Source organism: Orbicella franksi, chromosome 12 (genome assembly GCF_964199315.1).
Source record: "Orbicella franksi chromosome 12, jaOrbFran1.1, whole genome shotgun sequence".
In the NCBI taxonomy this organism is placed as follows: domain Eukaryota; kingdom Metazoa; phylum Cnidaria; class Anthozoa; order Scleractinia; family Merulinidae; genus Orbicella; species Orbicella franksi.
In genome coordinates, this window is record NC_138156.1 from 13,401,735 (window position 1) to 13,429,200 (window position 27,466).

General features: G+C 37.2%; 2 protein-coding genes across 3 annotated transcripts in view; one reads left to right on the top strand and one right to left on the bottom strand.

Annotated features, from left to right (window-relative positions):
• The window catches only part of LOC145462499 (mitochondrial import inner membrane translocase subunit Tim10-like), an 81,446-nt gene that overhangs the window by 43,336 nt on the left and 10,644 nt on the right, over positions 1-27,466 (bottom strand). The window lies entirely within an intron of this gene.
• On the top strand, positions 612-27,049 carry LOC145462373 (N-alpha-acetyltransferase 25, NatB auxiliary subunit-like). Of its 2 annotated transcripts, XM_081445881.1 has the most exons (29): positions 612-975; positions 1,061-1,146; positions 1,246-1,384; positions 1,926-2,044; positions 2,570-2,644; positions 3,328-3,433; positions 4,775-4,855; positions 4,964-5,075; positions 5,213-5,299; positions 6,207-6,370; positions 7,606-7,730; positions 8,431-8,493; positions 9,044-9,179; positions 9,282-9,371; positions 9,447-9,557; positions 11,040-11,109; positions 11,291-11,390; positions 11,579-11,626; positions 12,249-12,352; positions 12,460-12,521; positions 16,143-16,212; positions 16,691-16,733; positions 17,174-17,368; positions 18,053-18,176; positions 19,674-19,742; positions 19,980-20,077; positions 20,681-20,785; positions 24,323-24,466; positions 24,901-27,049. In XM_081445881.1, the coding sequence occupies exons 1-29, from the start codon at positions 924-926 to the stop codon at positions 25,021-25,023; spliced, it is 2,901 nt and encodes a 966-aa protein (XP_081302007.1). In that variant the 5' UTR covers positions 612-923; the 3' UTR covers positions 25,024-27,049. The 2 variants fall into 2 exon arrangements, with proteins under 2 accessions (XP_081302007.1, XP_081302008.1); XM_081445882.1 differs by lacking the exon at positions 612-975 and having other exon boundaries at positions 1,060-1,146; positions 1,277-1,384.

Consider the following 27,466-nt stretch of genomic DNA (forward strand, 5'->3'; position numbering starts at 1 on the left):
TTATCCGCAAAACCGTCGAAGATAACATTTTCCTCTGCGAGGCCAACCAACTGACGCAAGCTTCCGAGCAGACGTGTGGATATTTTAGATGGTAAAATAATACAAAATCATTGTATGGGAGACCTACATGAAACGGATGATATTCAGAATAACATGGACGAGACCTTAACAGAAAGGTGCTTCATTTCATGTGAAAATGTTCGTCAAATATGAGAGCGGAGCAGGATCTGTTTCCTCGGGCGTCCGCATGCAATGAAGAGCTGTTTCTTGTCTCGCAGCTTCTTCTGAACTTCTGACAAGAAAGGCATCCTAAACTGTTGCTTTGGATTCTAATTTTTTTTTGTTAATTTCTCAGTGAGTTCACTTAAACCTGTATAGACTGTAAAAGAAAACTGTGTAGGATGTTACATGGAAAGAACTAAAAAATAGAGAATCTGGTTCCAAGCAGCAAGTGAATTGAAGAGGAAAGAAAATATGAACTGGGACACTTCTTATGCTAAGCCATTGGCAATAAGAGTTAACTTATCCAAGAGAAACTTGTTGAGCCACTTTTAATGCACTTTATGAGAGATTTTTCGGTTATAATTAAAATCTACTTACTACCTCACAAGAAAGAAAAATGATAGTTACTCCTTGAGATCCAAATACAATACCATTTGAATCTGGAATGATCGGAGAAATCTGCCTCAAAAAGTTGTGTCAGCGACAGGCGACGACGCCATTTTCGAAAATTTTGTGCATTTGCGCGCTTCTTTCGCCGTGACGTCATAATGGCCATGATCATAGGGTCAGCCAAATCCGACGTGTTCACCTCTCCCTCCTGTTGCGGACCTACTTTTCTTTTTCTTTTGATCGAATTGGTTGCAGCCGCTGATTGTTTGTATTGGTGGCGCACTTTTGAAAGCATGTGAGCCGAACTCAACATGGCTTCTCGCCATGTCGATGTTAACGAACGCCGGCTTCGGCCAGTTTATGGTATTAGTTTTTCTTTACTGCACTTAGAAAAGTCATAATTTTAACCAAGAATGATTATTTGATTGTGTATATGCTGTATTCGTAGATGCTTTGGATAGCATGAACAACAAACTGGCCATCCAACTTGCAGATAAAATTCTGAAGAAGCAAAAGGATTTACATTGTGCCAAGGTAACTACAGACTGTAGAAATCGTGGATAGCGATAATTTAACACTAGCAAAACACCTGATTAGTTAGACGATACATTCAATACTTTGCACGACATGCAGGCTTTGAAAGGACTGGCTTTATTGCGATCAGGGAAGACTGCAGATAGTGAGACATTGATGGAGGAAATAAGGGGAGCTCAGCCAGCCGATGATCCTACACTTCAAGCAATGACAATCTGCTACAGAGAGATGCAAAAACGTAAGGCTTCCACAACAGTGTTTTTTATCTATTTAGTTATCTATTAACATACCCGGTATCTTTTGATGCACCCCTCTATAAACGGATTACAGCAAAGGTCACTAGCACTTTCTTGAACTTGTTTGTAGGTTTACCTTTAATCGTTAATCTTTGTCTTGTAAATGAGATAGTCCAAAGAAAATGGTCTGTACCTTGTTATCACCCTGTTTAGAGACTGATTGGAGAGCAAGCTTGTCAATGACTCTTGGACAAGTTTAGTACCACCCTACATCAATGTACTGGGTAAAATATGTCACTTCCCCAGTTTTGCTAAATCTTTTAGGGTAATAAAATTAGCCAGGGTGTCAATTTACCCAGTTAATTTTCAATGGGTCAGATTTCCAGGCAGTAAGTTTCATGAGAGAAAACAGGAACAAAAGAGAGATGTTGATGTTGTGTGCCCTCATTTTGTATATTCATTGTGATGAGTAGTTTTCGGGGCCATCTGATTCAGTGATTGGTAGGTTTATCTGAGGGAACTGATTGTTGTCTTTTTTTCTAGCTGAGATGATTCCTTGTGTTTATGAGATGGCATTAAAACAGAACCCAAACAATGAAGAATTGTACTCACATCTTTTCATGGCATATGTCAGGATAGGAAATTACAAAAAGCAGCAACAGGTGAGCTGTTAATGAAAATAGGTACTGGTATATACCTCACATGGGTGTTTTCAAGGCTGTACATTAAGTAGACACATAAACTGTTAGTGGGTAACTACCAGTAACATTTGTCATGTGAACTTGACAATCTGGCTTATGACCTAGGGGATGGGGAGGGGGGTCACTTGTTCCATGTCTGGGTGTAGGGCTGTCCCATGTAGAACGACGCCCTTAATTCTCAATTAATAAATCCAGATTTTTGGCTGAATTTAGATATGGTAAATGTATAATAGTTTCTTTTTGGTATGCTTTGGCTTCATTTAGTCATGGGTGTTTTGGCTTGACTGTGACCTCTCTTCAAAAATATGAACCATGGCTTGACCAAGCTACCCTGATATGCCAACAAAGCAGGCCAAAAAGATACAATTAGGTTAAAGACATGTAAATATTTTGCACAAAACTAACAACTGTCTTAAAACCTTGTACTCAGAAATTCATAGGTGCCGAAATATATTATTTTGAAATACTTTATTATTGTCTTTGTAGGCTGCAATGAATCTGTACAAACTATTTTCCAAGAATCCTTATTACTTCTGGGCTGTTATGAGTATTGTGATGCAGGTATTAGTTATAATTGTTGTGCTTATCATATGTATTGAGACTACTTTAGACCATTACGGCATTTTGCGAAAAATGGCAAATTTCATGTAATGTTTCTAAACAACAAGGCTTTAGCTTTCTTATTCTGTAGCTATTTACAAATCCCTCCTAACTTAAATAATTATTGTTCCATGGTATGTTGTTGAAATATCATTAAACGTTTTTTGAGAAACAATACTTTGTAGTATAATGTAGGAGTTCTTAGCAAATCTGGCCCCTGACTGTTATTATTACTTCTGTAAGAAGACATTGCTTGTCCAATGGGCTAACCTGTTACCTCCCCCCCCCCCTTCCCCCCACCACCACCCTAAACAACAAGGCAAAGAAAAAGCAGTACATGTAAGTATTGCAATGGTAATCAACTTTGTGAGCAGCACATCATTTATCAGAGAGAGCTTGCACAGAAAAAATTGACATCCTTCAATTAGATCTATATCTTTATAGCTCCACATAATGTTCTGTCCTTTGCAAGGATATTTGAATTCTTGGAAGTCATTCATGTCTTTTAGTTGTGATAACTTTTGTAGAAGCTATGTAAAGTATATTTAGGTATGATGGTTGGTCATGACTGCCAAAGAGACAATTTTTACTGCATCAACTACTAGGAAGGAATGTAACAGGTAGTCTTATTTAATTTGTTGTAGGCTCTGGTGGCCAGTGATAAGAATCTGGGAAAAACCATGCTTCTTCCTTTGGCAGAAAAAATGGTTGAAAAGTTTGTGAACGAAAGTAAAATTGATGCAGAGGCAGGTACAGACAAGACTGGAATTTTTTTGGCTAAACTTTCTTTAAATCAATTCTACAGATGTTTTATTGTGCTACACAAAAGGAGAACATATTAATCATAATTTTGTCCTGTGTCTTGCCTATGTAAGCAGTTGGTAGAAACCTTTTTTCTACTGCAAGGACACCAAATCCCCTACCCCCCTCTCCTTGACCACTGCTCACTTCTTGTAGGGAATGATGAACTATTCTCAGTTTGTGCTACTAAGCTGGCTTAAGGTCTGAAGCCTTGAGCCTAAAAAAAAAACTTTTCTTCTACTGTACAATGCCAGAAAACAAAGGACAAAGTATGCAAGCAGTTTGGTTAGCAGAAAATGCTTTAATTTGATTCATACCTATCCAATTTATAACTCTTGCTGAGCAAAGCAATGAGGTTTCCTATAGAAATAGAGCACAATTTATTGAATACAAAAAGTGTACTGTGATGTGTGTGGTATGATCTTGATTTCATGTGCTGACATAATTTGCAGAATGTTTTGCCTTGTAAGATCTAGTACAGTGTATACTGACTGAACCACACACTATACATACCTGAGAGTATCTACAGTTTCATTAGCTGTTTGTGGTTTCATACCATGCAGTATGACTACCAAGTAAATAATTAGTTGTGGTTCAGTTTTTCCCTTGGTACAGTTTGGTAATTAATATTTCATTTGTTCTGGTGTATGATAATATATCATTGTGTAAATATATGAATATACTTACCTGTACTAGTTTAGTAGTGTAAAACAGCTGATCTTTTGGTACAGTCAACTCTCTATAATAACACCTATAAGATGGACACCTGTATAAGACAGACACCTGGTCTTGGTCCTTGAAGCTTTTCAGTCATTTTCGTGGTAGCTAAACTTGCTACAGTGTATAAGACAGACACTTCTCTAAGATGGCCAATGGAGACTGGAAAATTGTCAATGGACACTTGAGAAGTTCTTTTTTTGGTGAAAAATGTTGCAAAATGAAATTGTAGGTGGTGAATGTCACAGCACTTTGGGGAAGCAAAATTTGTATTACATAGCCAAATAAATGAGTCCCTGTCACATTACCTTAACTCTATATAACCTGGACACCTCTCTAAGACAAACAATTGGAACCAGTCTTGATGGTGTCCATGATCGTAGCAAGAGTTGACTTTATCTGATGAAAGTCAAACTTGGTATAGCTGACATTTTGCAATATTTATTTAGCAAATGTGAGAGTTTAACCTTACCAGGACCATCAGTTTTAGAAGTTCCTGTTCCAGAGCTTGTCTTTTTGTGATATCCTGGAGGCAGAGGTCCTTACAGCTCTGTGCATGTTTTTGTATTTCAGAAGTTCGTCTGTATTTAATGATTTTAGAAAAGCTAGAGCATTACGAGAAGGCTCTTGGTGTTCTTAGAAGTAATTTAGCTGGTAAGCATTCATGTTTGTATATGAGACATGTTTCTTGTCAATTTCATCTCTTTCAGTATTAACACTGGAATGTGGAAATGCAAACAAACCTTTCCTTTACGTTCACAGTGAAATTAATTAGTTACATGGATGAGAAAGAGGAGAAAGAAGCAGTTTATTTATCAAAACTCTGCAGATGGCATGAAGCAAATTTGGCACTGAAGAAACTAATTTGGAAGAGGTACATTTGCCTCTAGTAATTAATCATATATGTAAACTCTGCTTGTGTTGCATCTGTTCATTTTGCAAACCCTTTTACTTATTTTTGATACATTCAGAACTGCATGTGTCTTATTTTTGTTTTGTTTTTTTTGTCAGGCCAGACCAGTGGTCATACTACCAGTCATACTTCACCTCGGCTTTTGCACTGATTAAACAAGGTTGTACACCTGACAAGGAGTCAGAGTAGGTGTTGTTAGCAGGCATCCTTATTACATGTACATGTTGTGGTTCATTTTATTCTTGATACAATTTAGTATTTTCCTTTGTTCTGTTATATGGTGATATATTATTCTGTATGTATGAAACAAAGAAAAATACCAAATTGTACAACGATAAAATTGAACTAAAACCTGTATACATGCATGTAATGCTGATGACTACCTTGGTTTGATTTAAATTACAAAAATATTTAATTCTCTTAATTGCTGTAACAATAGCTTAAATTATGAGATAATGGTATAAATTTTAAATCAGCTTGTTATAAGTTCTCTGAAAGTTTGTGAAGCTGTCCATGGCAACCCTGCGAGTGGGAATGTTCAGGAATCCTCACAGTGATTTAGTCCTGGTAATACTTGGAAGTCCTCCAATAAATGCACTCAGCCATGTTTCAATAAACATGCAGGAAACATTAACATGTATATCCATTAAATTCGTTCAATGTTATGACAAAAATATATACAAGGCTAAAAAATGGTTAAAGAAGTAAAAACCAAATGTTTTCGACATAATGTCATCTTCAGGACGAAAAAAAAAACCCTCTGAAGATGACATGATGAAAATATATACCATTTTACCTTTTTTAAAATGTTTTTGTCATTAACATGTATGTTTATGCAATCATTTAGTTGTGTCAGAAATATAGCTCTAACACAAATATAACACTTTTCATGGTTAACCAATAACCAAACAACAATACAGTGAAATGCTTGGATTTTTGGAGGTATGCCAATTTTGAGCATATTCCTGCAAGCCTCCCTTGGTTTTCTGCAGTTTCTGCTTAAAATGCTTTTGACTGTAAGTACTGTAAAGTTATCCATCAAATGGACTTCAGGTATTTTTTCTGAGGCAATGTCATGTTCTTCTCTTGCAGAGAACTTCCTGACTATTCTGTGGAAATGATAAATGAATTCTTAGTGTCTGTTACTGAATGTGAAAAGTCAAAAGACAAAAGAGCATGTAGAGGACCATTTTTAGCACAATTAGAACTGGACAAACTTTGTAGAGAAGAATGTATGTACTCTGATACCAGACAAAGTAAGTTATCATATTCAAATTCTGTGTTTCTTATCATTAACCCTTAATATCGATTTTGATAATGCTTGTTAACTTAGTAGTACTTTATGTGGTTGCACATATTTTTTTTTTTATTTGAAATAAGTTGATACTTAACTTAGTTTATTTTAAAATGGCTAGGTCACACAATTTTAGGCAATTTCAGCACTGATTAAATGGTCATAGAATCAACTAAAATATCACAAAAACAGCTCAAAACTATAGAAGATCTTAAACAAAACACAGGAAAGCGAAGAAGAGACATGGATGGACAAACTGGAGAGCATTAAAATGGATTGCATTTGGGTAAATTTGAAAAACTTCGGCCCACCTTTTTTCAAATTTATATCAGTTTAGTGTATCAAAATGTCATTTACACAGCTGGAATATCATTCTCAGTTGTTGTGGCCGTGATTTTGCAAATGAAAGACTCTTGCTCTGCCAATTTGACGTTTAGGGCTCATAATTAACAAAATTAAACAAAATTTACCTAAAATAGCATGACCTAGCCCCTTTAATGTTCAGTTTATCCATAGTTGAACTTCCCTGGAAATAATGTAATGTTATACAGTGGAAACCCGATTTAACGAAGTCATTGGAGACCGGCCAAATTTGTTCATTAAATCGAGGGTTCGTTATATCAAAAACCTCGATATAACGAATGTGAGGGGCAACAACCAAAATGTTCGTTATATCAAGGTCATAGTTAATGACTGATTTGTAACACAGGTGACTTTTGTCACGCAATTCAATGCAATTTTCATCACCCAGAAGTGCTACGTTTTGAGATGCAATATTCATTAAGTATGGTAGCTTTCAGTATCAATTATTTTCACTTTTGAGCAGATGCGCAGCTTTTGTTTGCAAAAGAGCGACACTTTCAGAGTAGCGATTTAAAAATGTTGCACGATAGAGGTTATACGGAAAATTGTCTATGTAAACAAGGAAACATTGTAATTCGTTATATCGAGGTAGATTTTACGTTTTGGGCTTCCGGATTATGTTCATTATATTGGCCGGGACATAGAATATCGTTCATTATATCGAGGACTTCATTAAATAGAGGTTCGTTAAATCGAGGTTCCACTATAGCAATAAATTTGCTGGTTACAGATCTCTTGAGGTTAATCTTCTATTTCATGAGAATACAAATTCATTAATGCTGATTGGGGAAATAATATTCACAGCTTTTACGTGTTTTGTCATTTTATTTTCAGATCCCAGTTCCCCTGTAGATTTATTAATAGAATATTTTAAACGGTTTGGAGACAAGCTCTGTTGTTTTTGGGATCTTGAACCTTATTTGTACCTAAATCTTCAAGAAACATCAGCGAGAGAGAAGGTAATGGGATGTTCATGGAACAGTTATAGTTCACATCACTTACAGTGTAGCTTGAATCAATAGCCACTGGTCTAGTTACATTTACTTGCTGTAAGTTTGTGAATTTACTAGCCTTCTTTATATTACACTCAATCTAAGTACTGGGAGGGACATGGTACTAATCAAAGGAAGATAAGATATTTCAAGAAAGAGTACTAATCATTAAGGCATACTCACTTGCTTAATTACTGTTCAACGTGCCAACTCCAGCCTTCTGTTTCTGGGTTAGTAGAAATGATCAGATGTCTATATGTGGTTTGGCTTTTTGTTGGCTGATGGGTAGCAAATTGAGAATATGGTCTGCCATGCTACTTTCCATTATATAGTACAGTGTATGTCATAACATAATGGGGACTAGAGAGGTTTTAGAGTGAGAATTGGTGATCAACAATTTTCTGACATCAGTGTAGAATACTCAGATTGAGTGATATCACAATCACCAGTAACGTGGAACAAAAGATTCAAAAGACAGTAAAAATCAAACCCACACTGAAGCACATGGACTACACTTTTTTTGTTTATCAGATTAATCTGCAGAGACATGTAATTGTGAAGTGTATCGGAAGACTTCAATTAATTAACATCATATCAGAATGCTCTTGAAACTAATACTGTACGTCTTACCAGTTATGATGAATTTTGCTTTGTTTGCTTGTTTCAGTTTGTTGAAGTGTTAAAGACTACCCTGCCCTCTGTTAGTGACGAAGAGTCAGAATCATCTCATGTATGTTGTACTACCTACACTTTGCCAGAAATGGCAGTTGACATTATATGTCCGGGCCTGGTTGACGTAAAATATCATTTGTTGTTATTGTCAGGTGTGGTGGGAGGGGGTGGAGGGGTAATGTTATCAGCCTTATCCTTTGGATTTTGATTATAACACTTAACCCACCCTTGATTATTCTGGATATGATGTGAAACTCCTTTCAGTCATAATATTATTTTTTATGACCTTCATGAAATAAGTTATGCAAAAACAAAATTAATGGAGTATAAATTGACAACAAGAGCCACCATATTCATGAATCAGGTGTGTGCATTTCTGAAAGCTCGGTAGTTTTCCATTAATGTGATAACAAACCGAGAGATGTTTGAATATAAAGAGTAACCTGTAATTGCTTAAGTTTTGCTAAATACTGAGCACTGATTTGTTTAATACTGTTTGTTTTGTACAGGGTTCAGTTTTATCTTCATTTGGGGCCCAGATTTTTTTTTTTACAAATCTTACCATTTAGTCATCTTGTTAAAAATAATCTCGTCTTTATTCTTTACAGATTAAACTTATGCTGAGAAAGCTAAATATGGAGCAGATTTCAAGACATTTAGGATTCCATAGTTGTCTGTCCTCTGATGAAAAGATTGCTCTTTCAAAGGAATATATGAAGCAGCATGGAGATGGTTTGGTTTATGGTCAGTAAGCACCTTGCTGGGTAATGCAACAGCCCAATACATTTGGCTGCATAAGTGAAACATTCTCTAGATATATTAATTTATGGATTGTCTTTATCCCAGGTCAAAACCTGTCACCAACTGAACTTCAGTACAGTGATGGTTTCGCACAATTAGCCACCCATCTTTTGTTAGAAGTAAACTGCGACACAGGTGATGTTACTTTGTGATGGCAATCTGTCAAGTACTTTTACCATTATGAACAGTAATGATAACCTTTGATTGCAGGAAGAACAGATGTGAACTGGTACCTTCTGATCATGTTAGAGAGTGCTTTAAAGGCAAGTCCTTCCAACCATCACTTCAAGCTGTTGTTGATGAAGGTGTATTGCTCAATGGGTAAGTTTTCTCTTTTTTGGCAAACAATGCAGTGATGTTTGTTCAGGTTTTTTTTACAATCAGATATTTCTTTTAGGGGGTTCTTTAAACTAATATATAGATTTAGCCAAGCCTAAAAGCAGAGCTCCTGGGCGAGATTGTTCAAAACCCGATTAAGATAACCCAGGTTAAGTGAAAATTTTGATCTGAATTTTGTGGCTTTGCAGTGAGGTTTTCTCTATATTGTTTGACCTTCTGTTTTGAGTTTGAATAATCTCAAAATACACAAAACAAAAGCAGTGAAAAACATTTGTATACAAGAAATATTTATACTTCTCTTAACTTAAATCCTGGGTTAGCATTAACTGGCTTCCGAACAACTGGGCCCCGTTTACAACAAGTTAACCTGGCATGAGCCTGCCATCCAATAGGAAACTAGCACTTGGTCAGCGGCAGCGACCTCAATGAGCTCTAAGCTTGAGCCCACAATGTGGTCACGTGATACTGGTCAGCGGATACCAAGTTTTGACAGGTGTCAATTGACCATAACATAGATGTTCAATATCAAAGAAAGAGGCTATAAATCAAGGCTGTATATGTACATTGTATGTTTCTGTCAACCTTTTAGCTGGAGTATGGCTACCATCTTGTGCGACTATGTCATCATCGTCGTCATGCATACACGCCCACGAACAATACCGCTAGCCATGATAACCATGCAAAAATGTATTCATGGGTTTCCTTTTCTTTCCTATATGGGTATGGGGCTCTGCTTGGCGGCCCTTTGGGCCGCCAGAGCTCCGCTATAATGTAAGAGAGTGTTGCAGTTATTTCTCAGTGATCAAAATGATTGATTTCAGCATTATGATACTAATTTGGAGTAAAAGATATGTGTATTTTGTGTGGTCAGAATGCTGTAAATTTGATTTTTCAGATATACACAAAAACACAATTAAGTGTTTATCTGTGATGAAACTGAAATATGTCGCATGTACTGTAGTTGAGTGCTTACTGCTTATTTTGTCATTGTCTTCATTGCCATTAAATTTAAACAATGCTAGTGGTGTAACATCTTTATCAGAAATAGTAGATTATAAATATTGTATTTCTTTTGGTACATATTCTATTTACATAAACTCTGGAAAATTGTAGCAAAAATATGTCAGACACTGTTTCAAATTACAGTGCTCAGTGGTAGCTTCTAAGAAAAGAAGGGAAATTGTGCAAATTCCTTTGATTAGCTACTTCTGAATAAAGGGAATAAAGAGAAAAAAGTTTTAAAAAGCTTACCACTCATGTTGAGGTGTCCTTGCTGTAAAATTAGTGACTTCCTTTCCAGCGATGAACCAAATCCAACTCCAATCTTGTTTGTCAAGATGTGGACAAATAGAGCTTCACTGAGGAAAGGCTTTGAGTCAGTTGTATACGTAATAGCAGTGCTATATATGTACCTGTGTTTCTGGAGTCTCCTTGACAAGATTTTATATCTTCTCTGTATTCCAGGTGCCTTAAGTCCCTGTTTAGCACTGTATGATGGATTAGAGGTCAAACACATTGAACAGGATGTTATAGGGTAAGCATTGAAACACAACAATCAGACCAATGCGATTAATTATTTGCATGTATTTCCTCCCATGTTGCAGCTGTAAAAGTAGATTATTCCTTTTTTGATGCAATGCTGTGTCATTATGAAGCTTATTATGGGGCTTTCAAGAAAAACAAATTGCTGATTTGAACTTTTTCTTCTTTTTCAGGTATACTGTGACACGGTATGTTGAAGCTCTAGGTCATTTTGAGGCAGCTTCGTCGGTGTACTTGAACACATTGAAATTCTTCTATGGAAATCAGAAAAATGTAAGTTGTCATACAGACCTTTACATTTTTCTTATGTACAGTGATTGTTACTCTAAATTCCTGACACAGCCAAAACTTGGGAATAGGTAATATTTTGAGGATATCTCTCAAGGAGAGAGTTTTCAAATTTTGTTTTTTATGTTTGCTTACTATAAACAGTCGATGATCATGTGGTTGGTTCTTTTTAGACACCAGAGCATATCATAGCTGCATACAAATATGGATCATTTGAAAAGGTCAGATAACATTGTTAATGTTGGGTAATGTTCTTAATGCATATAGTCATGTAAACAATGAATTCCCTGATCTAATTGATGCTTTGGCTGCAGTAGCTGATAACTCCAAAGGATTTGGTCATTACCCAGTGGGGAGGGGGGGGGGGTGGGTACTCCCTTATATGGGCTATATAGGTATGTGCTGCCCCAAAGGGTAGGGTTTTTCAGCCGTTTTGGTCATAAATAGGTTATCAATTTTGGCCATTTTAGAGTATGATTGTTGCACTCTGGTTTTGAATTGGGTATGTTTCTTAGACAAAGCTACTTTTTCATCATTATTAATAAGACCTTAAACAAAAGCCCTTCATGACTTATGTTTAGGGCAACTTTGTCAGCTGCAATGGTCATTAATAGGGTATCAAATTTTTGGTCAGGTCATAAATAGGGTAGCAAAGTAGGGAGATTTTGGTCATAAATAGGGTAAGGGTTTTGGGAAGTGGGCCGCACACCACCACCCAACTTTTCTGGAAGTACCCCCACCCCCCATCTTGGTAACATGTGGAGCTACAGTAGCCTTATGACAAGTGCAATTTTTATATCAATATATAATATTAAATTGATTTTAGTACCTTGTGTTTAACAGATCCCTGAATTCATTGATCTAAAAAGAAGGCTTGATCTCTCTCTACATTTCACTACTGTGAATTATGAAAACATGCTTCTTGAAGTTTTCCTTAAGGCAAACAGGTAATCTATGCATTTGTTTGTTTATCTATTTGTTTCCAATTTTAGCTTAGCAATTTCTCTTTTAAATATGCAAAACGCCATCATTACAAACCATTTTTTTTTGTTAGTCTTTCAGATGCTCAAAGTCATTTCACAGAAAATAATCTCCTGGACAAGTGCTCTGTAACAAGTAATTTTTTGTTCTTATTTTATTTTTGTTGTCATTTACATAACATCTCCCGCCATAAAAGACTTCCTCCTACGTGTACGTCCGTACCTCACATGTGGTTCATGACTTGGGGTACCAAAAGAGGTCTCATCATAAAGTTACTGGTGCTGACATGCAATTGTTCACACCCTTTCACTTGTCAACATGCAGGTGGCTGCTATTTTTAGCAGTTATAATTGCACAAGATTGCTTTGATAAGTTAGTTTCAAGCAGTGATGTACAAAATAAGAAAGTAAATAAGTAGAGATCTCTCAAATGTGTGAGGCAATAAAATCAATAGGTTGATATTTTAATTGCTAGATCAAAACTGTTATTCCTGCATTACCTAAGACAGAAGGGCAAGTGGAGACAGAGAGATAGCAAAACTAGTGAGACAATCTCAGATAGTGCAGAGCGCAATTGATAGCTCTGGTACAGTAGTCCCATAAGTACTCACCCCTGCTCAGTTCACTTCCAGTTTGTGTCTACCTTGGTAGTCTGCTACGGCTTTTCCCCTTTGCAGTGTGTATGTTTCAAGGTTGTATTTTCATTCAAGGTCCAAAAATTACACACAAATTAATTACTACTGGTGTTTCACGTTGATTTTCGTTCATTTTAAATTCAATAATATGCTGAAGCAGCAAACGTGACAATTTAGCTCTTCACGCCAACTTTGTAACTTGATACTTTTGTTTTCCTCGCAAAGGCATGTAATATAAAAGCCTTGTTTTCTCCAAAACATACGGAAGATGTCCTTGTCTTTTGGAGATAAATGAAAGAAAGTTAAATATCTGATGTAGTGATGAAGAAACGGAACAGAAACGATGTTGTTTTACTAAAAATGCAAATTTTTACCGATGAACAAGAACTAATTTAATTATCAGATAGTCACGAAATACCACTTTCTTTTTCTGTTGCCACCTTTGTTGTTAACAATAAAACAAGTCAAAATTAACACACAACAATATTGATGGCTGAGAAGCATTTCAACGAAAAGTATTGAAGATAAACAGTGCTACTTGGCTGATATGAATGAGTCTCCTCAAAGACTGATAAAATTGATTTGCACTTTCATTAGGTGCCACGGTGTCTGCAGCAATATTTGAGCATTTTCCTGGTTTCTTTTGTTACAAATTTACAATTTGCGGAGTATTAAAGCCACTAACTTGGGCACTTTTTGGTCTCTCTTACAGACACAATTAAGGCAAGAAATAAACAAGCAGCTAAGGAGAAGCAATACATTTGAACCCTGACAAGCACACTACTGTAGATTGAAAACAGCAGATGATATTTGTTGAACCGACCTGTGTGTAATTCTAAAAGCTACGCAGCCACAGTAGCGTTTCACTTTTGCAATAAAAAGGGACAATTGACGCTACCTGAAAAATAACTGCCGTCCTTGGTCACATGACCTGATATATAAAATACCGCATGGAAAGATAGTGTATAACACTAACGATGCTAGAACGCATGCGTCTTACATGTTGACCTCTACCATAAGGAAAACCACTCAACATTTGTGCGTGATTCCGTACGCAATGTATCCTTCACCTAATATAGAAGCCACGAAGGCTAACTAATTTACACATGCATTTAGGGCAAATTAGTTTTGTTCTAAGGAGAATGGTACCACAAGGAGAGCAAGGGGTTACCTGAAACAAATATATAGCTTTGCGATGTCCAAAGCTAAGTGACGGCAATGGAATGTGTTTTACGTAGAGTACACGTGTACCTTTCCCACCCTACCCCAACTACTTCCTTGCCTCTAGACTAATTAATTAATTGAAATTAATTAATTAAACAAACATTAAAGTTTACACCTTAGTGCCATAGCACCATAGGGCCATAGCGCCATAGTGCCTTATTTTCTTAGCGGCAGGCAGCTCCGACAACCATCCCAATAGTGCACTCTGCACTAAAAAGGGGTCTTAAAATGAAAATCTCAATTTGAGTATTATTTTGTACATTACTGCTTGAAACTTAAAACATTTGAACTGACTTGTACAGAAGTATAATGTCTAATTACTGGAATTACACGTATATAGTGAGAAAATGATTTTCATACATTATGTAATACATTTTTAGTGCAGAGTGCACTATTGGGATGGTTATGGGGGTTGCCTGCCGCTAAGGAACTAAGGCGCTATGGCGCTATGGCCCTATGGCGCTATGGCCCTATGGCGCTATTAATTAATTAGTCTAGAGGCAAGGAAGTAATGGGAGTAGGGTGGGAAAGGTACATGTGTACTCTACGTAAAACACATTCCATCGCCGTCGCTTAACTTTGAACATCGCAAAGCTATATATTTGTTTCAGGTAACCCCTTGCTCTCCTTGTGGTACCATTCTCCTTAGAACAAAACTAATTTGCCCTAAACGAATGCGTAGATTAGTTAGGGTTCGTGGCTTCTATATTAGGTGAAGGATACATTGCATACAGAATCACGCACAAATGTTGAGTGGTTTTCCTTATGGTAGAGCTCAACATGTAAGACGCATGCGTTCTAGCATTGTTAGTGTTATACACTATCTTTACACGCAGTATTTTATATATCGTGTCATGTGACCAAGGACGGCAGTTATTTTTCAGGTAGCGCCAGTTGTCCCTTTTTATTGCAAAAGTGAAACGTTACTGTGGCTGCGTAGCTTTTAGAATTACAAACAGGTCGGTTCAACAAATATCATCTGCTGTTTTCAATCTACAATAGTGTGCTTGTCAGAGTTCAAATATATTGCTTCTCCTTAGCGACTTGTTTATTTCTTGCCTTAATTGTGTCTGTAAGAGAGACCAAAAAGTTCTCAAGTTAGTGGCGTTAATACTCCGCAAATTGTGAATTTGTAACAAAAGAAACCAGGAAAATGCTCAAATATTGCTGCAGACGCCGTGGCACCTAATGAAAGTGCAAATTAATTTAATCAGTCTTTGAGGAGACTCATTCATATCGGCCAAGTAGCGCTGTTTATCTTCAATACTTTTCGTTGAAAAGCTTCTCAGCCATCAATATCGTTGTGTGTTAATTTTGAATTGTTTTATTGTTAACAACAAAGGTGGCAACAGAAAAAGAAAGTGGTATTTCGTGACTATCTGATAATTAAATTAGTTCTTGTTCATCGGTAAAAATTTGCATTTTTAGTAAAACATCGTTTCTGTTCCGTTTCTTCATCACTACATCAGATATTTAACTTTCTTTCATTTATCTCCAAAAAACAAGGACATCTTCCGTATGTTTTGGAGAAAACAGGGGTTTCATATTACATGGCTTTGCGAGGAAAACAAAAGTATCAAGTTACAAAGTTTGCGTGAAGAGCTAAATTGTCACGTTTGCTGCTTCAGCGTATTGTTGAATTTAAAATCAACGAAAATCAACTTAAAGCACCAGTAGAAATGAATTTGTGCGTAATGTTTGGACCTTGAATGAAAATACAACCTTGAAACATACACACTGCAAAGGGGAAAAGCCGTAGCAGACTACCAAGGTAGACACAAACCGGAAGTGAACCGAGAAGGGGTGAGTACTTCTGGGACTACTGTACCAGAGCTATCAATTGCGCTCTGCACTATCTGAGATTGTCTCACTAGTTAATTTATCTGTTTGATTTGTAGAATACTGGATGAAAGACTTAAAGGACAACAGGGATCTGAGAATTCTTCAAACATGGGATGCTCCAGAAAGGTTGGTTTTAAATACAGTCTGTCCACTCTACCACTATTCTATTTGTTGTTATCCTGTGAAACATGGCTTAAAATGATGACTTCCTTTCCGGTGATGAACCAAATCCAACTCCTATCTTGCTTTGTAAAGCTGAGGATAAATAGAGCTTTACTGAGGAAAGGCTTCAGTCAGTTTTCTTTCAAAATGGCAGTCTTTAATAACACTCTTTGGTGTATTATTACTCTTCTTACCCTAGCTGGGGGGGGGGGGGTTGCCCTCGAATTGAATTGATAATTTCTTGTGTTGTTAAAAGTGGGCATTGCTGTGATGTACACTAACTTAGTAAGCAAGTGATGTTTTGCTGTTTCCAATCTTGATTGGGGAGATATGGTGACCTAATAATACAACCCTTTCTTCAGTTGTAGCAGGAACGATTTGTGTTGTGACTGTAATTATGTGTAATACAATGTAGATACAGATTAATTTGTTTGCTTTGCAGGCAGCTGTCAAAGGATCAAGAATCAAAGTGTGTAGAGCAAGAAGTGAGTTGTATCTCTTCCATTTGCCTGTTTTCCTGTCATTTAATAATGATATTGTTAACTTGATAAAGCATGATTATAAAACTTTTGTTCATTTTCTGCTCAAGGTATTTGCATGCACGTGGGATTGAACCCAGTCTTGTGGCACTTCAGGCTATTTTATTCACTCTACACATTCTCGTCCAAGCCTTTGTATCCATACTGCATTTATTCTTATCCTCGCATTACAGCATAAGACCAAGTTAATTTAAACTCAGTCTAACAAGCTTTTAATTATCCCACTGAGCAATTTATAATGGTTTCCCTTGAAATATTTTTTCCACCTGAATTACAATCTCCCAAACCAATCTCAAATGAAGAGCAAAGTCCAGCTCTGACACCCATGACTTCCTGTTCTCTTTGCATTCTGCTAATAATTTGATATTTATCTGATATTTATCTAGGTTCTGTGGTTGAGAGTGCGGTTCCTTGTCCTTAGAGCCCTGGCTATGGCTGTCCCCTTGGTACCCAAACCTCTATCAAATATGCAAACCATGAACAATGGAGAAGCTGTCCCTGAGTTTCCTTTGGAAGGTGTGGTCAATGAATTAAAAGAGATTTTACGGGAAGTTGATTTGCATCCAGGAACAAGAGCAAAGGTAAGAAAAAGAAAGGCAGTATAGAAACAGTGACTTACCTTGTCAAGACTCTTGTAAGTGGCCCATGCCAGGTAACTTATACTGCCAAAGTTTACACCAGTTTGTAGTATCAAGTGATTAGGAGTAATTTCATCATAGGGTCACATCACAGGTCCCTGCTACAATGTAGTGCCCATTTACACACCTGGCTGGTTAGCTGTTAGAGTTAAGAGTCTTGCCCAGGAACACAACCGATGAATGTTGCCAGGTCTTGAACCTGGACCATTGAATGTGCCGTCCAGTGTGCTCACCATAAGGTCACTGTGTCTCCCATTGAGTTCATGGAACAACATGAAATGTTTGCCATGCAAACTATATAAAAACATGTGAGAAGGAGAATGGCCATTTCAAGGGATCAGAATAATTTGTTATTATGTTTGGAGTAATTTGTATTTACTTTTAATAACAGACATAAGTGATAAAAAATTTACACACCTGGCTGGTTAGCTGTTGGAGTTAAGAGTCTTGCCCAGGAACACAGTCGTCAAGACCTTGTTAACGTCTGAGTTTAAAAATTTTAAGTAGTTTTTTTGTAATCTAATGATGATTGTAAACACTTGGTATCATTGGTCAATGACATTTTAAGCAATTTTTTGGTTGAGCTTCTTTCAATTTCCACTTTTCTACAATATAATTTCTATACAGCTGCCATTTCTGGGTCCACCATGCTCAAGGCTGCCAGGCTTTGTAGATGGTCAACATGGAGCTGTGCTGGTTGCCATGCTAACCGTGTGCCATGAGTGTCATCATCTGCATTATGCTCCACAAGGTGGGCTAATTAATTGGCAATTCAGATATTGAGGTTGATAAGCACATCTCTGCTTAAGCATCAATAGGCAAAAAAGATCACAAAGGGAAGCCCTTTTTGCTCGTCAGGGCCGTGTTGTTCGGAAGCCAGTTAAAGTTAACCCAGGATTAAAAGTTAACAGAAGCATTAATTTCTGTTGTGTAAAAGTGTCACTGCTTATGTATAGTGTACTTTAAGATTCTTCAGACTCAAAACTAAAGAACAAACCATTTAAACAGAAAACCTCACTGAAAAGTGACAAAACTGAAATTAAATCCTTGCCAATCCTTGGTTAGCTTAATCAGGCTTTAAAGAACCCGGCCCAGTGATGTAGTTTCACTATTATAGTTCTTATTTTCACTGAAGGACGTGGCTTTTCAATACAATGTAGAATGAGCTTACTGTATTATGTACACCTGCTAAATTCGGACATCTCATTTTTACAGTGGCTTTTGTCAGTTTTGTATATCTTTTTTTAAATCAACATGCCTAATACAGGTAACTTGTGAATGTAGGCACTTCTATGGTGACTGTTGCTTATGAGATAGATTAGGTTGTGTCTGTTAACAGGTTTGATAGACTTTCTCAGTCCTTCACGATAGTAGGTAGTCCCATAATTCATGCTCAAGTTTTGAGCATTGCAGACATTTTCAGCTTTCCAAGTTCGGCTTTCTTTGGAGCTCCATTTGTGGCAAGTCTAAGGATCTAACTGCAGTAATTAGTTTGAATTGTATGATATCTTTAAAGTAAATGTCAACAGAACCCTTTTTTCAAGGCAGCGTTGTTCCAGTGATGTCCTCAATCCATCTCCTAGTGTTCACTATGAGGAAATATTTCAAATTTACTGAGGAATATAACTGCCTTGAAAACAAGTAAATAAACACAACAAGATTCCTATAGTTGACATACGTGTATATAATGGTTGCCAGTTTTAGAATTATTAGTGTTAGAGTAGAGGTGGTTTCTTTGGACAAGTTTAATTATTAGGTTACCTTTTCTAAAGTGTTATCTGATCTGTGATTCTCTTATCATGTCTCATGCCAATCTTGTCCCAAGAATCTCCAATACACCAATAATTTTTACAGTTCTGTGAAATGTAACTGAGCCTATGTATGAAAGAGAAGTTTTGCTTGACCTTGTGATGATAAAGATAAAAAGGGGTGAAGGGACTGAAATGAAAAATGTCCAGTTGTGCTTATTACAGTGCATTGAACTGAGGTTATTGGTGTGGTAATACGTTTAATTTCTTATGGTTTTCTCCTGAACATGGCATTTCCATCTAACTCGTACTGTAGTGTGTTTGTAAATCATTACTTTAAATGTTACAAATCAGCCTTTTTATATTAAGGGATCTATCAATCAACCATATGTCTATCATATTTCTGTACTGTAATACAGCTTAAAAGTCATTATGTAGGGTATTCAATCCAACCTCCAGTGGTGACTATTTACTCTTATTTTCGTCAACTCAACCAACAGATGCCAGTTCTAAAGATCGTTGGAAAAGTATTCAAGAGAATCTGGAAAAAGTGACAGGAATTTTAATAGGTAATTTTCTATGTGGAGCATTTCAGACGCAGCTTGGATATTGCACAAAAAGTTTTATCCAATAACTGTATCCTACATGCATTATCTTGCCACTGACTTTCTAAATCCACCTCTAAGTTACTTTCATGAGGAAATCATAAGTGACTGTGGAAAGACTGCAGGAATTGAGACTGAAATGCGCAATAAAGTTTCTGTTGAATAGACTGTAGCATTTGACAGTTGTTCAATGTTTTCCAGGTTGTAATGCAGAGTGTTTGAGCAAACTTACAACAGGCAGCGGAGAGAAGACAATGTTTAATGGTCAAGTGCTAGAACCTTTGGTTCTCTTGGTGGAGGTAATTAACATTATGCTGCTGCCTTGGGCGCTATTAACAAGTGTAAATGAGTGTGGTGAAGGTAAAATGAATTAACAAATTATCATAGCAGTGAAGAAAATGTGAACAATGTGAATTATAGCATTAAGATTCTTTAACTGATATTGAACTGAAATAGAAGGAAATGATAACAGTGTTTTAATAGTTGACTTGTTATGGGCTATTCAGCACCAGCTATATACACTGTAGTGCATTACTTTGAAGTTGTCCGTACTTTACGTTCAAGGGGAGGGTAACAATGATACTTCATGAGGGACTGGGCTTCATAATGATATGGCATTTTTTTCTGTTTTTGTTTTGTTTGTCATAGATGACATTTATTTATAAGCATAAACAGTGACATCCCATCTGTGCAGAACTGAATAACTTCATACGGGTAACAACATCATTTAGATAAAGTGATCGTCATAGTAGCATTGTGTGCTCAAGAATTAAAAAAAGAACTTTACAAATAATCGGTGGACCCTCATTTGCATTACTCGTAACGAGCTATCGCAATTCATCTCTGGGTTTGGTACAAATTCCTATGTACATTTTTTTTTTTTTTTTTTTTTTTTTTTGCAGAGCTATTGTTCTGTCATTCTGTTAGCATCTGTATGTTGCAGCTTTCTACAAAAGCTGGCAGGCAGCAAAAAAGCTAAGAAGAAGAAACCTGGCCCCGCTAAAACTGTGAGTACAAAACGCGTATCCAATTAACCAGTGGATGGCCTGTTCCATTACTCTATTTTGTTTTGCTTCTGTTTTGCTTTGGCAATTTGGATGGTAATAATAATATAAGAATTAGTAAAGTAATACTGCTGCATCTCATTGCCACACTACATTAACAATATTTATATCATTACTGGTCAGTTGCTTGTTAAAGCATTTAACAAGAAATATGAAGGAGCAACGTTATTTGACATTTCGATGTATCCAACATCATTATCAAGAATAAAAATCGTTGAATGTCAAAGTTGTTAAAAGAGTTGGATATCATCGAATCGAGTCCGATTGCACGTTCAATGATGGTTTGAGATATTGTATAAACAACATTTCGTGAATAAGGCAGTCTAGTTTATTCCGGCACTTTTTGAGGACCGAATAATTGTCCGCGATAGTTGGTTTGTCGACTCCATGTTTCATATGTTTTCCAATCGAAGGTCTGGAGCTTGTGTATTCGATAATGCGTTGGTAGAGTTGTCGGTTGGTAAAACCGACATAGTTCATGTCGCATAGACCACATTTAAAATGATGTATCACGCATTGTTCGCTTATGATCTTCGGTTTTGGCTCTCGAGTCTTGAGGATGTTGCCGACCTTCTTACTACTGAAGACTGGATGTAGAGAGACACCGACTTTAGAAGTAAGATTTTGTAGCTGTCTCCTTGTGTGTCCCGTTTTCTGGTCAATGAAAGGAAGCGAAAGCATGACCATTGGCAACAACAATATTGGTAATAAATGGGTTAGTGGTGGCATCAATCAGCGTTGAAGGATAATGAAGGTTTGAGAAAGTCAACTTCAATGTCTCACATTCATCAGTGAAGATTTTCCAATTCGATGACAGTCTGTAAGCCCTATTTAGCACAGTTTTGACAAGGCCCTTTTTGTAGCATTGGTTGACATGGCTGTCAAAATGAAGAAGAAGGCCGGTGTTCATTGGCTTCTTATAGACGCTTGTTTCCAGTTTGGTTCCACTTTTGATGATGTTCATATCGAGGAAGGGTACTTTGTTGTTACTCGCTAATTCCATGGTGATGCTTCGAGATGCTGCGGGATGCTTCGAGTTGAGAACGTCAAAGAAGGCATACGCTTCTGTGATGCTCGGCATAATCGCGGAAGTGTCGTCGACGTGACGCTTGTAAAAACTGGGAATTTCGCCTTCCACTTGGAGTTTTTCTTTCTAATGAATACATGAAAGTGTTGGCAAGAAGAGACCCCAGAGGGGACCCCATGGCGACGCCAGCAGTTTGCTCGTATAGTTCGCCGTCGAACTGGCTCTTTACAGACACTTCTAGGAGCTCAACAAGGTCTTCTTTGTGAAGTTGAAGATCGTAAGTTTTGTTAAACCAGTTATCGTGGAAAGCCCTGTGGGCCAAGATCTGGATGGCTTCATTGACGGGGACGTTTGTAAAGAGTGCTGTAACATCATGTGAAACAAGGACATCATCCTCATTGACAAGCCTACGTTGAGTTTCAGTGGCAAATTGGAAGATATCATTCACCGTGTGATCATTTGTTGATAGTGGTTTAAGCTTTTCGTCGAGCCACTTAGCAAGATGGAAATGATAGGTTCCGGTAGCAGACAGGATCGGTCGCATGGATAGGACTGCCTTGTGGGTCTTCGGTAGGCCATATAGGTGTGCTAGTCTAGAACCTTTTGGTGAGAGGGAGTCTGCAGTCTGTTTTGGTAGGATCTTGTTGACAACAGCGGTCAATTGCCGCTCCTTTGCGAGAAGGGGATGGTAATGTTTTGGTTTGCGGCCTCTGGTCTTTGGGCGTTCCAGATTGCAAGGAACAAATTTGGTCACGTCATTGATACGATAGACGCTTCCTTTAGTTTTCCTTTAGTAGCTGTGTGTAATCAGATTTAGCCACAATTACATCACCGTCACCTTTATCTGGCTTCGTCACTACGATGTCGTCTTTCTTCGAAGAATCTTGAGTTGGTTTAAGGCGCGAAGGAGAGCCTTTGAAGGGGTGGTAGGTTTCCTCTCGATATAGTTTAGCGCTATGGAGCGTGGTGTAGCGGAAGCTAATTCTTCGTTGCTATCACTCAAATGAGGTTCAAGCTTCCAATACGCCTTTTCAAAGCTGCCCTTGACATCTATAGCTGAGACTCTCTGCGGAAGGGAAAATTTCAACCCTCGGTAGATGATCAGCTTTTGGAAGAACGATAATTCGTAGGATGAGATGTTATGTAGGTGTCGATCAACCTCCAGTTGTTTGGATAGAAGACGAGATATCTTCTTTGTGTGTTTTTTCATCATTTGGTCGTACTCTCGTTTACGAGGAGTCGTGATCAATTTTAAGATGCACATACATTGAAAAGTGGAACATTTTTTGAGGATTTCATTGTTGATTTCTCTGATTTGCGACCGGTGGTTGTTAAGGTCGGACAGCCTGTGTTTTAGCTCTTCTGCTAAAACATCCTTCTGGAAGCGCTTAGATGGATTCTTCCACTAGTTACATCTTGTTTTTGTCAACTCTTGCGAAGGTCGGTTTTAAACCGAAGTTCTGACTCAGAAGTAGAAATTCGATTGAACCTTCGGCTCTCACAAGATCTCAAACCATCATTGAACGTGCAATCGGACTCGATTCGCGCGAATTTACCATTAGCATAATTATCACGCACACGGGAATGCCACCTAATGATATTCATAACTCAACTCTTTTAATAACTTTGACATTCAACGATTTTTATTCTTGATAATGACGTTGGATACATCGAAATGTCAAATAACGTTGCTCCTTATATTTCTTGTTAAATGCTTTAACAAGCAACTGACCAGTAATAATATAAATGTTATTAATGTAGTGTGGCAATGAGATGCAGCAGTATTACTTTACTACTGTTAATTTATAGAGATCTGTAGAATCAAATTTAATGACTGTTACTTTGAATACAATATACCAAAAATGAGATACGCTTTCATCACAATTCCAATCACCAAGAAGAAAGTCGGAAATCTAAGGGCTGGCAGCAGAGTAGTTTTGACAGGCTTCAAGGTGTTTGGACGAGGTTTTCATATATCTTTTCAGTTGAAGCAACTACTAAGGAGAAAACCTGGAAATAAATCGCGAATTCTATGCTAGTTAAAATCCGATGTACAAACCATGATCATGGTTATGATTTGCTTTGGTTAGACGACTAATTATTTCTAAGTACATAAGGTTTTGTGGATGTCATACTCTGAACGGCATTGGTGTGGTTTACGCTGCATAAGCCTTTCTGAGACCTCGTTAACGATAATGTTCAGAATAAATTTTATTGAGAAAGTTTGGATAACAAAGGTCTGGAAAGTGGATCTTTCTGTGCGTGCTGGTCACAAATGAATCCCTTGTTTTACCTTTGTATCTTGTAGCATCTTGTATTTTATTTCTTTTGTTTTACTTCATCTGTGACCGGTACCAAGCGAAGGAGACAGAAAGTCAACGTTCCGGATTGCGTGGCATAAAATACCATGCCTGTGAAAACATTTGTTTAAAAAAATGTTTTGTCTTAATCAGAATGAAGAGATTGTGCCATTCAAAGATTTCCTAACAACACTGAGGAGCTCAGTTACTGCTGTCCATTCAGCTCTGGAAGAAGTCAACGTTGCTCAGTTGTCAGATGAGCTACTGGAACTAAATCTAGTTGAACTAGACAACGAGGTAAATGATTGTGGAAAAAAAAAATTAAGTAATGAAAAATGAAAATAAAGGATTCTGGTTTGAAGTTACATGTAGTAGCTGTTGAATTGTCTAGTTCAAGAGCTTGCTGCGATGATGATGAAATTGATAGAGAGCGTTAATTTTGCCTTTGCTCTGTTGACAAGCATGTATAAGTGATAAGAGTTCTGAAGAGTTAAACCATGCCTCCATTCTTTTAAGAAGCCCATCTTGTAATAATATTCGACACATAATGGTGAACACACTCGAGCACTTGTTACAACAGACGATAGCTTTATCAAAATGAGATATTCATCCTCTATAACGCTTTGAGCTACCAGACCGGATTCCGAAAATTACGAAGGGGTTCATTGTAACACAGAAGAACATAAGTTGGTACTTCACTGAATAAGCGACTGTTATTGTTTGTTCTTTAGACTAAGTCTTCCATTGTGTCGGAGATTTGGGAGAAACTGCAGACCAGCTACAAGCAGTCAGTAAAAGAGATCTCTGAACTATTACATCACAAAGTTGCATTTGCCAAGTCTCTTCAAATCTAGCAGTGGAGAATAAAACAAGGCAATGCGTGGAATGATCAGAGTGTACGTCAAGCAGCTGGGAAATTTTGGGAGAAGAAAAACCTTTTTTTCTCATTTGTATTACAACCCGCACAATAGAGCTTCAAGGGCTTGTGCTTATTTGAACAAAACAGCACAATAAGAAGCAGAGGTGGTGCTGTTGGGTGAAAGAAAAAAAGGATGGTTAATTGATGAAAGCTTTGGCTTTAATCGGTAGTTGCTTTTAGAATGAAAATAGCGAAGAAGGTGGTAGTTTCTTGTTTTAAGTTTGGTTAATTGGAATGTCCACAAACATGTACAGCAACAAACGAAATGAAGAAGACGACGAAGAAGAAAATTACAAAAGGGTTTGGGAGTGAAAGCAGCGTCAGAAGAAAACGGTCCCTACTTTGGAGGTTAGGTGCTATAAGGTGGACAATCAAAGTACTGTCGATAAGGTTGCTAACATGGTCCATGATCATCAGGGGTACTGTGATATAACGGTCAGCACATTGTTAGTGAGGCTGGCAGGTCAAGTGCAGCCAATGGTCTCTCTCGTGTTGCGTTTGTAGGCCACTTACCATACTCTCACAGTACAAACAATAAACCTCCACCAAGGCTACCACATGCTTACCTGGCGGAAGGTTGAAATCGACCAATTTAAAGCCTTCAAAGAATGCACGGTGAGTGCGTCATGGCCGAGAAATAAGTCGATGTGGTAGTCAGGAAGACAAGTGGTCATTCCGCACCTCTCTCTCGTCGTTGCAATATTTTGTCAATTTAGCAAATATATTGCAAATAAATAAGCATGCCATAAAATCAGAGCTTCAAATTTGTTTTCATGCTTCTGTAATGTGGGAATAATTACGTAGGATATAAGGGCTTAAAGAAACATTTGGGGTTCAAATTTAGCACTCAGACGTTATTAACTATTTTTTAAAAATTATTTGTTTTCATAATGGCACAGTACTTTAATTAGACGACATTTGTCTACGAAAGTAACACCTAACATGCATTTAGCTTCACTTGCTTCAAACATGGCCAGTAGAAGGTAACAAAGGACAACTGTGAGTTGCACTACGATTATGAACTGAGACTTCTTACTCTTGTATCCACCTATATTCAACCAGCTCTAACCTTGACTTTTTTATACAAATCTTTTTTAATCGATGCTTCATGAAATTTTGGTGGATTTTGTGGTAATAATGTAAGTTGTGTTAATTCCATGGAGCATTAATTTCAACACCGGTAATTAGGTGGTACTTTATATGCAACACGGTGTCTTTTGTGCTGCCCCGAAGTCGGAATTCTACCCAAACTTATAGGCAAGTAAAAAAGATTTCAACAAAAGCTTTCTTGCTTGTTATATTTATTGCTTCATTTGATTTTTCACTCGGTTTAATTTGCTCCTCCCTCCGATGTCAAGCTGTCTGTTGCTATTTTCACTGTTGTTTTCCAGTCCTGTTATCATCACAGAAAGTTTGTGTGTTATTGCCATCAGTTTTCATTGTCCTGAGTATAATCTCTCATTGCATTCATTTCTATTATTTGGGAATAATTCCTTACCTTCTGCGTTAGTTTATTAGCACGTTGTACTAGACAAAGCATTACTGGTAATCTCCTGGAAGTAATTATAAGGGAATGAGTTTTTTACACCAAGTGTTATTCAAAATGTTATTTTGACTAAACATCAAAAGAATTATTTCATTGGCTCACTCAGTGTGGTATTGCAATAGAAAGAAGTGAAAATTAAATTTAAAATATTTAGGTTGTACATATGAAATAAATGTCTTGCGCTTGCCTTAGTTTTTATTTTGGAATGAAATTCTTGAACAAAAGACAAACATGATAGAAATCAGATGATATTTTTAAGTCATGATGTGTTGTTTTTAAGACTACTTGTTCATCACTAAAGATTCACAACTAAAATGTATTTCAAAGCATTAGTTAAGTAGTGTACCCTTAATTAACAATGTGATATTAAGAAATAACGAAGTACAAGGGGAATAAAATTTCATATTGTCTTTTATTATATGGCCGTGACTCACCAGGACGAAGACTAACAAAATCACGAATATGATTGGCTAAAACTGGTTTTAACCTTGATTTGGACGGCTGGTCCCGGTTGTCCAAAAGGTGGATAACGCTATCCACCGGATGAATCGCTATCCTATCCGGTGGATAGCGTGGTTATACTCTAATCACCCTGAAACGATTATAAAATATTTTGTAACTTATCTTAATAAACACGAACACAGCATCAGGGGCGGGCACCTCGTTTATTGATGCCCTCGGACTAATACCCCCATCGTGGTACAAGGGGGATGAAACCCCCTCCTTGGGTTTTCGTTCTATTAAGGCACAGAAAATAAATTTACATACATTTAATAGAAAGCCCTGAGCTTGCTCTATAAAATGATGACATTTTTTTTGGCTGTGACGTCGC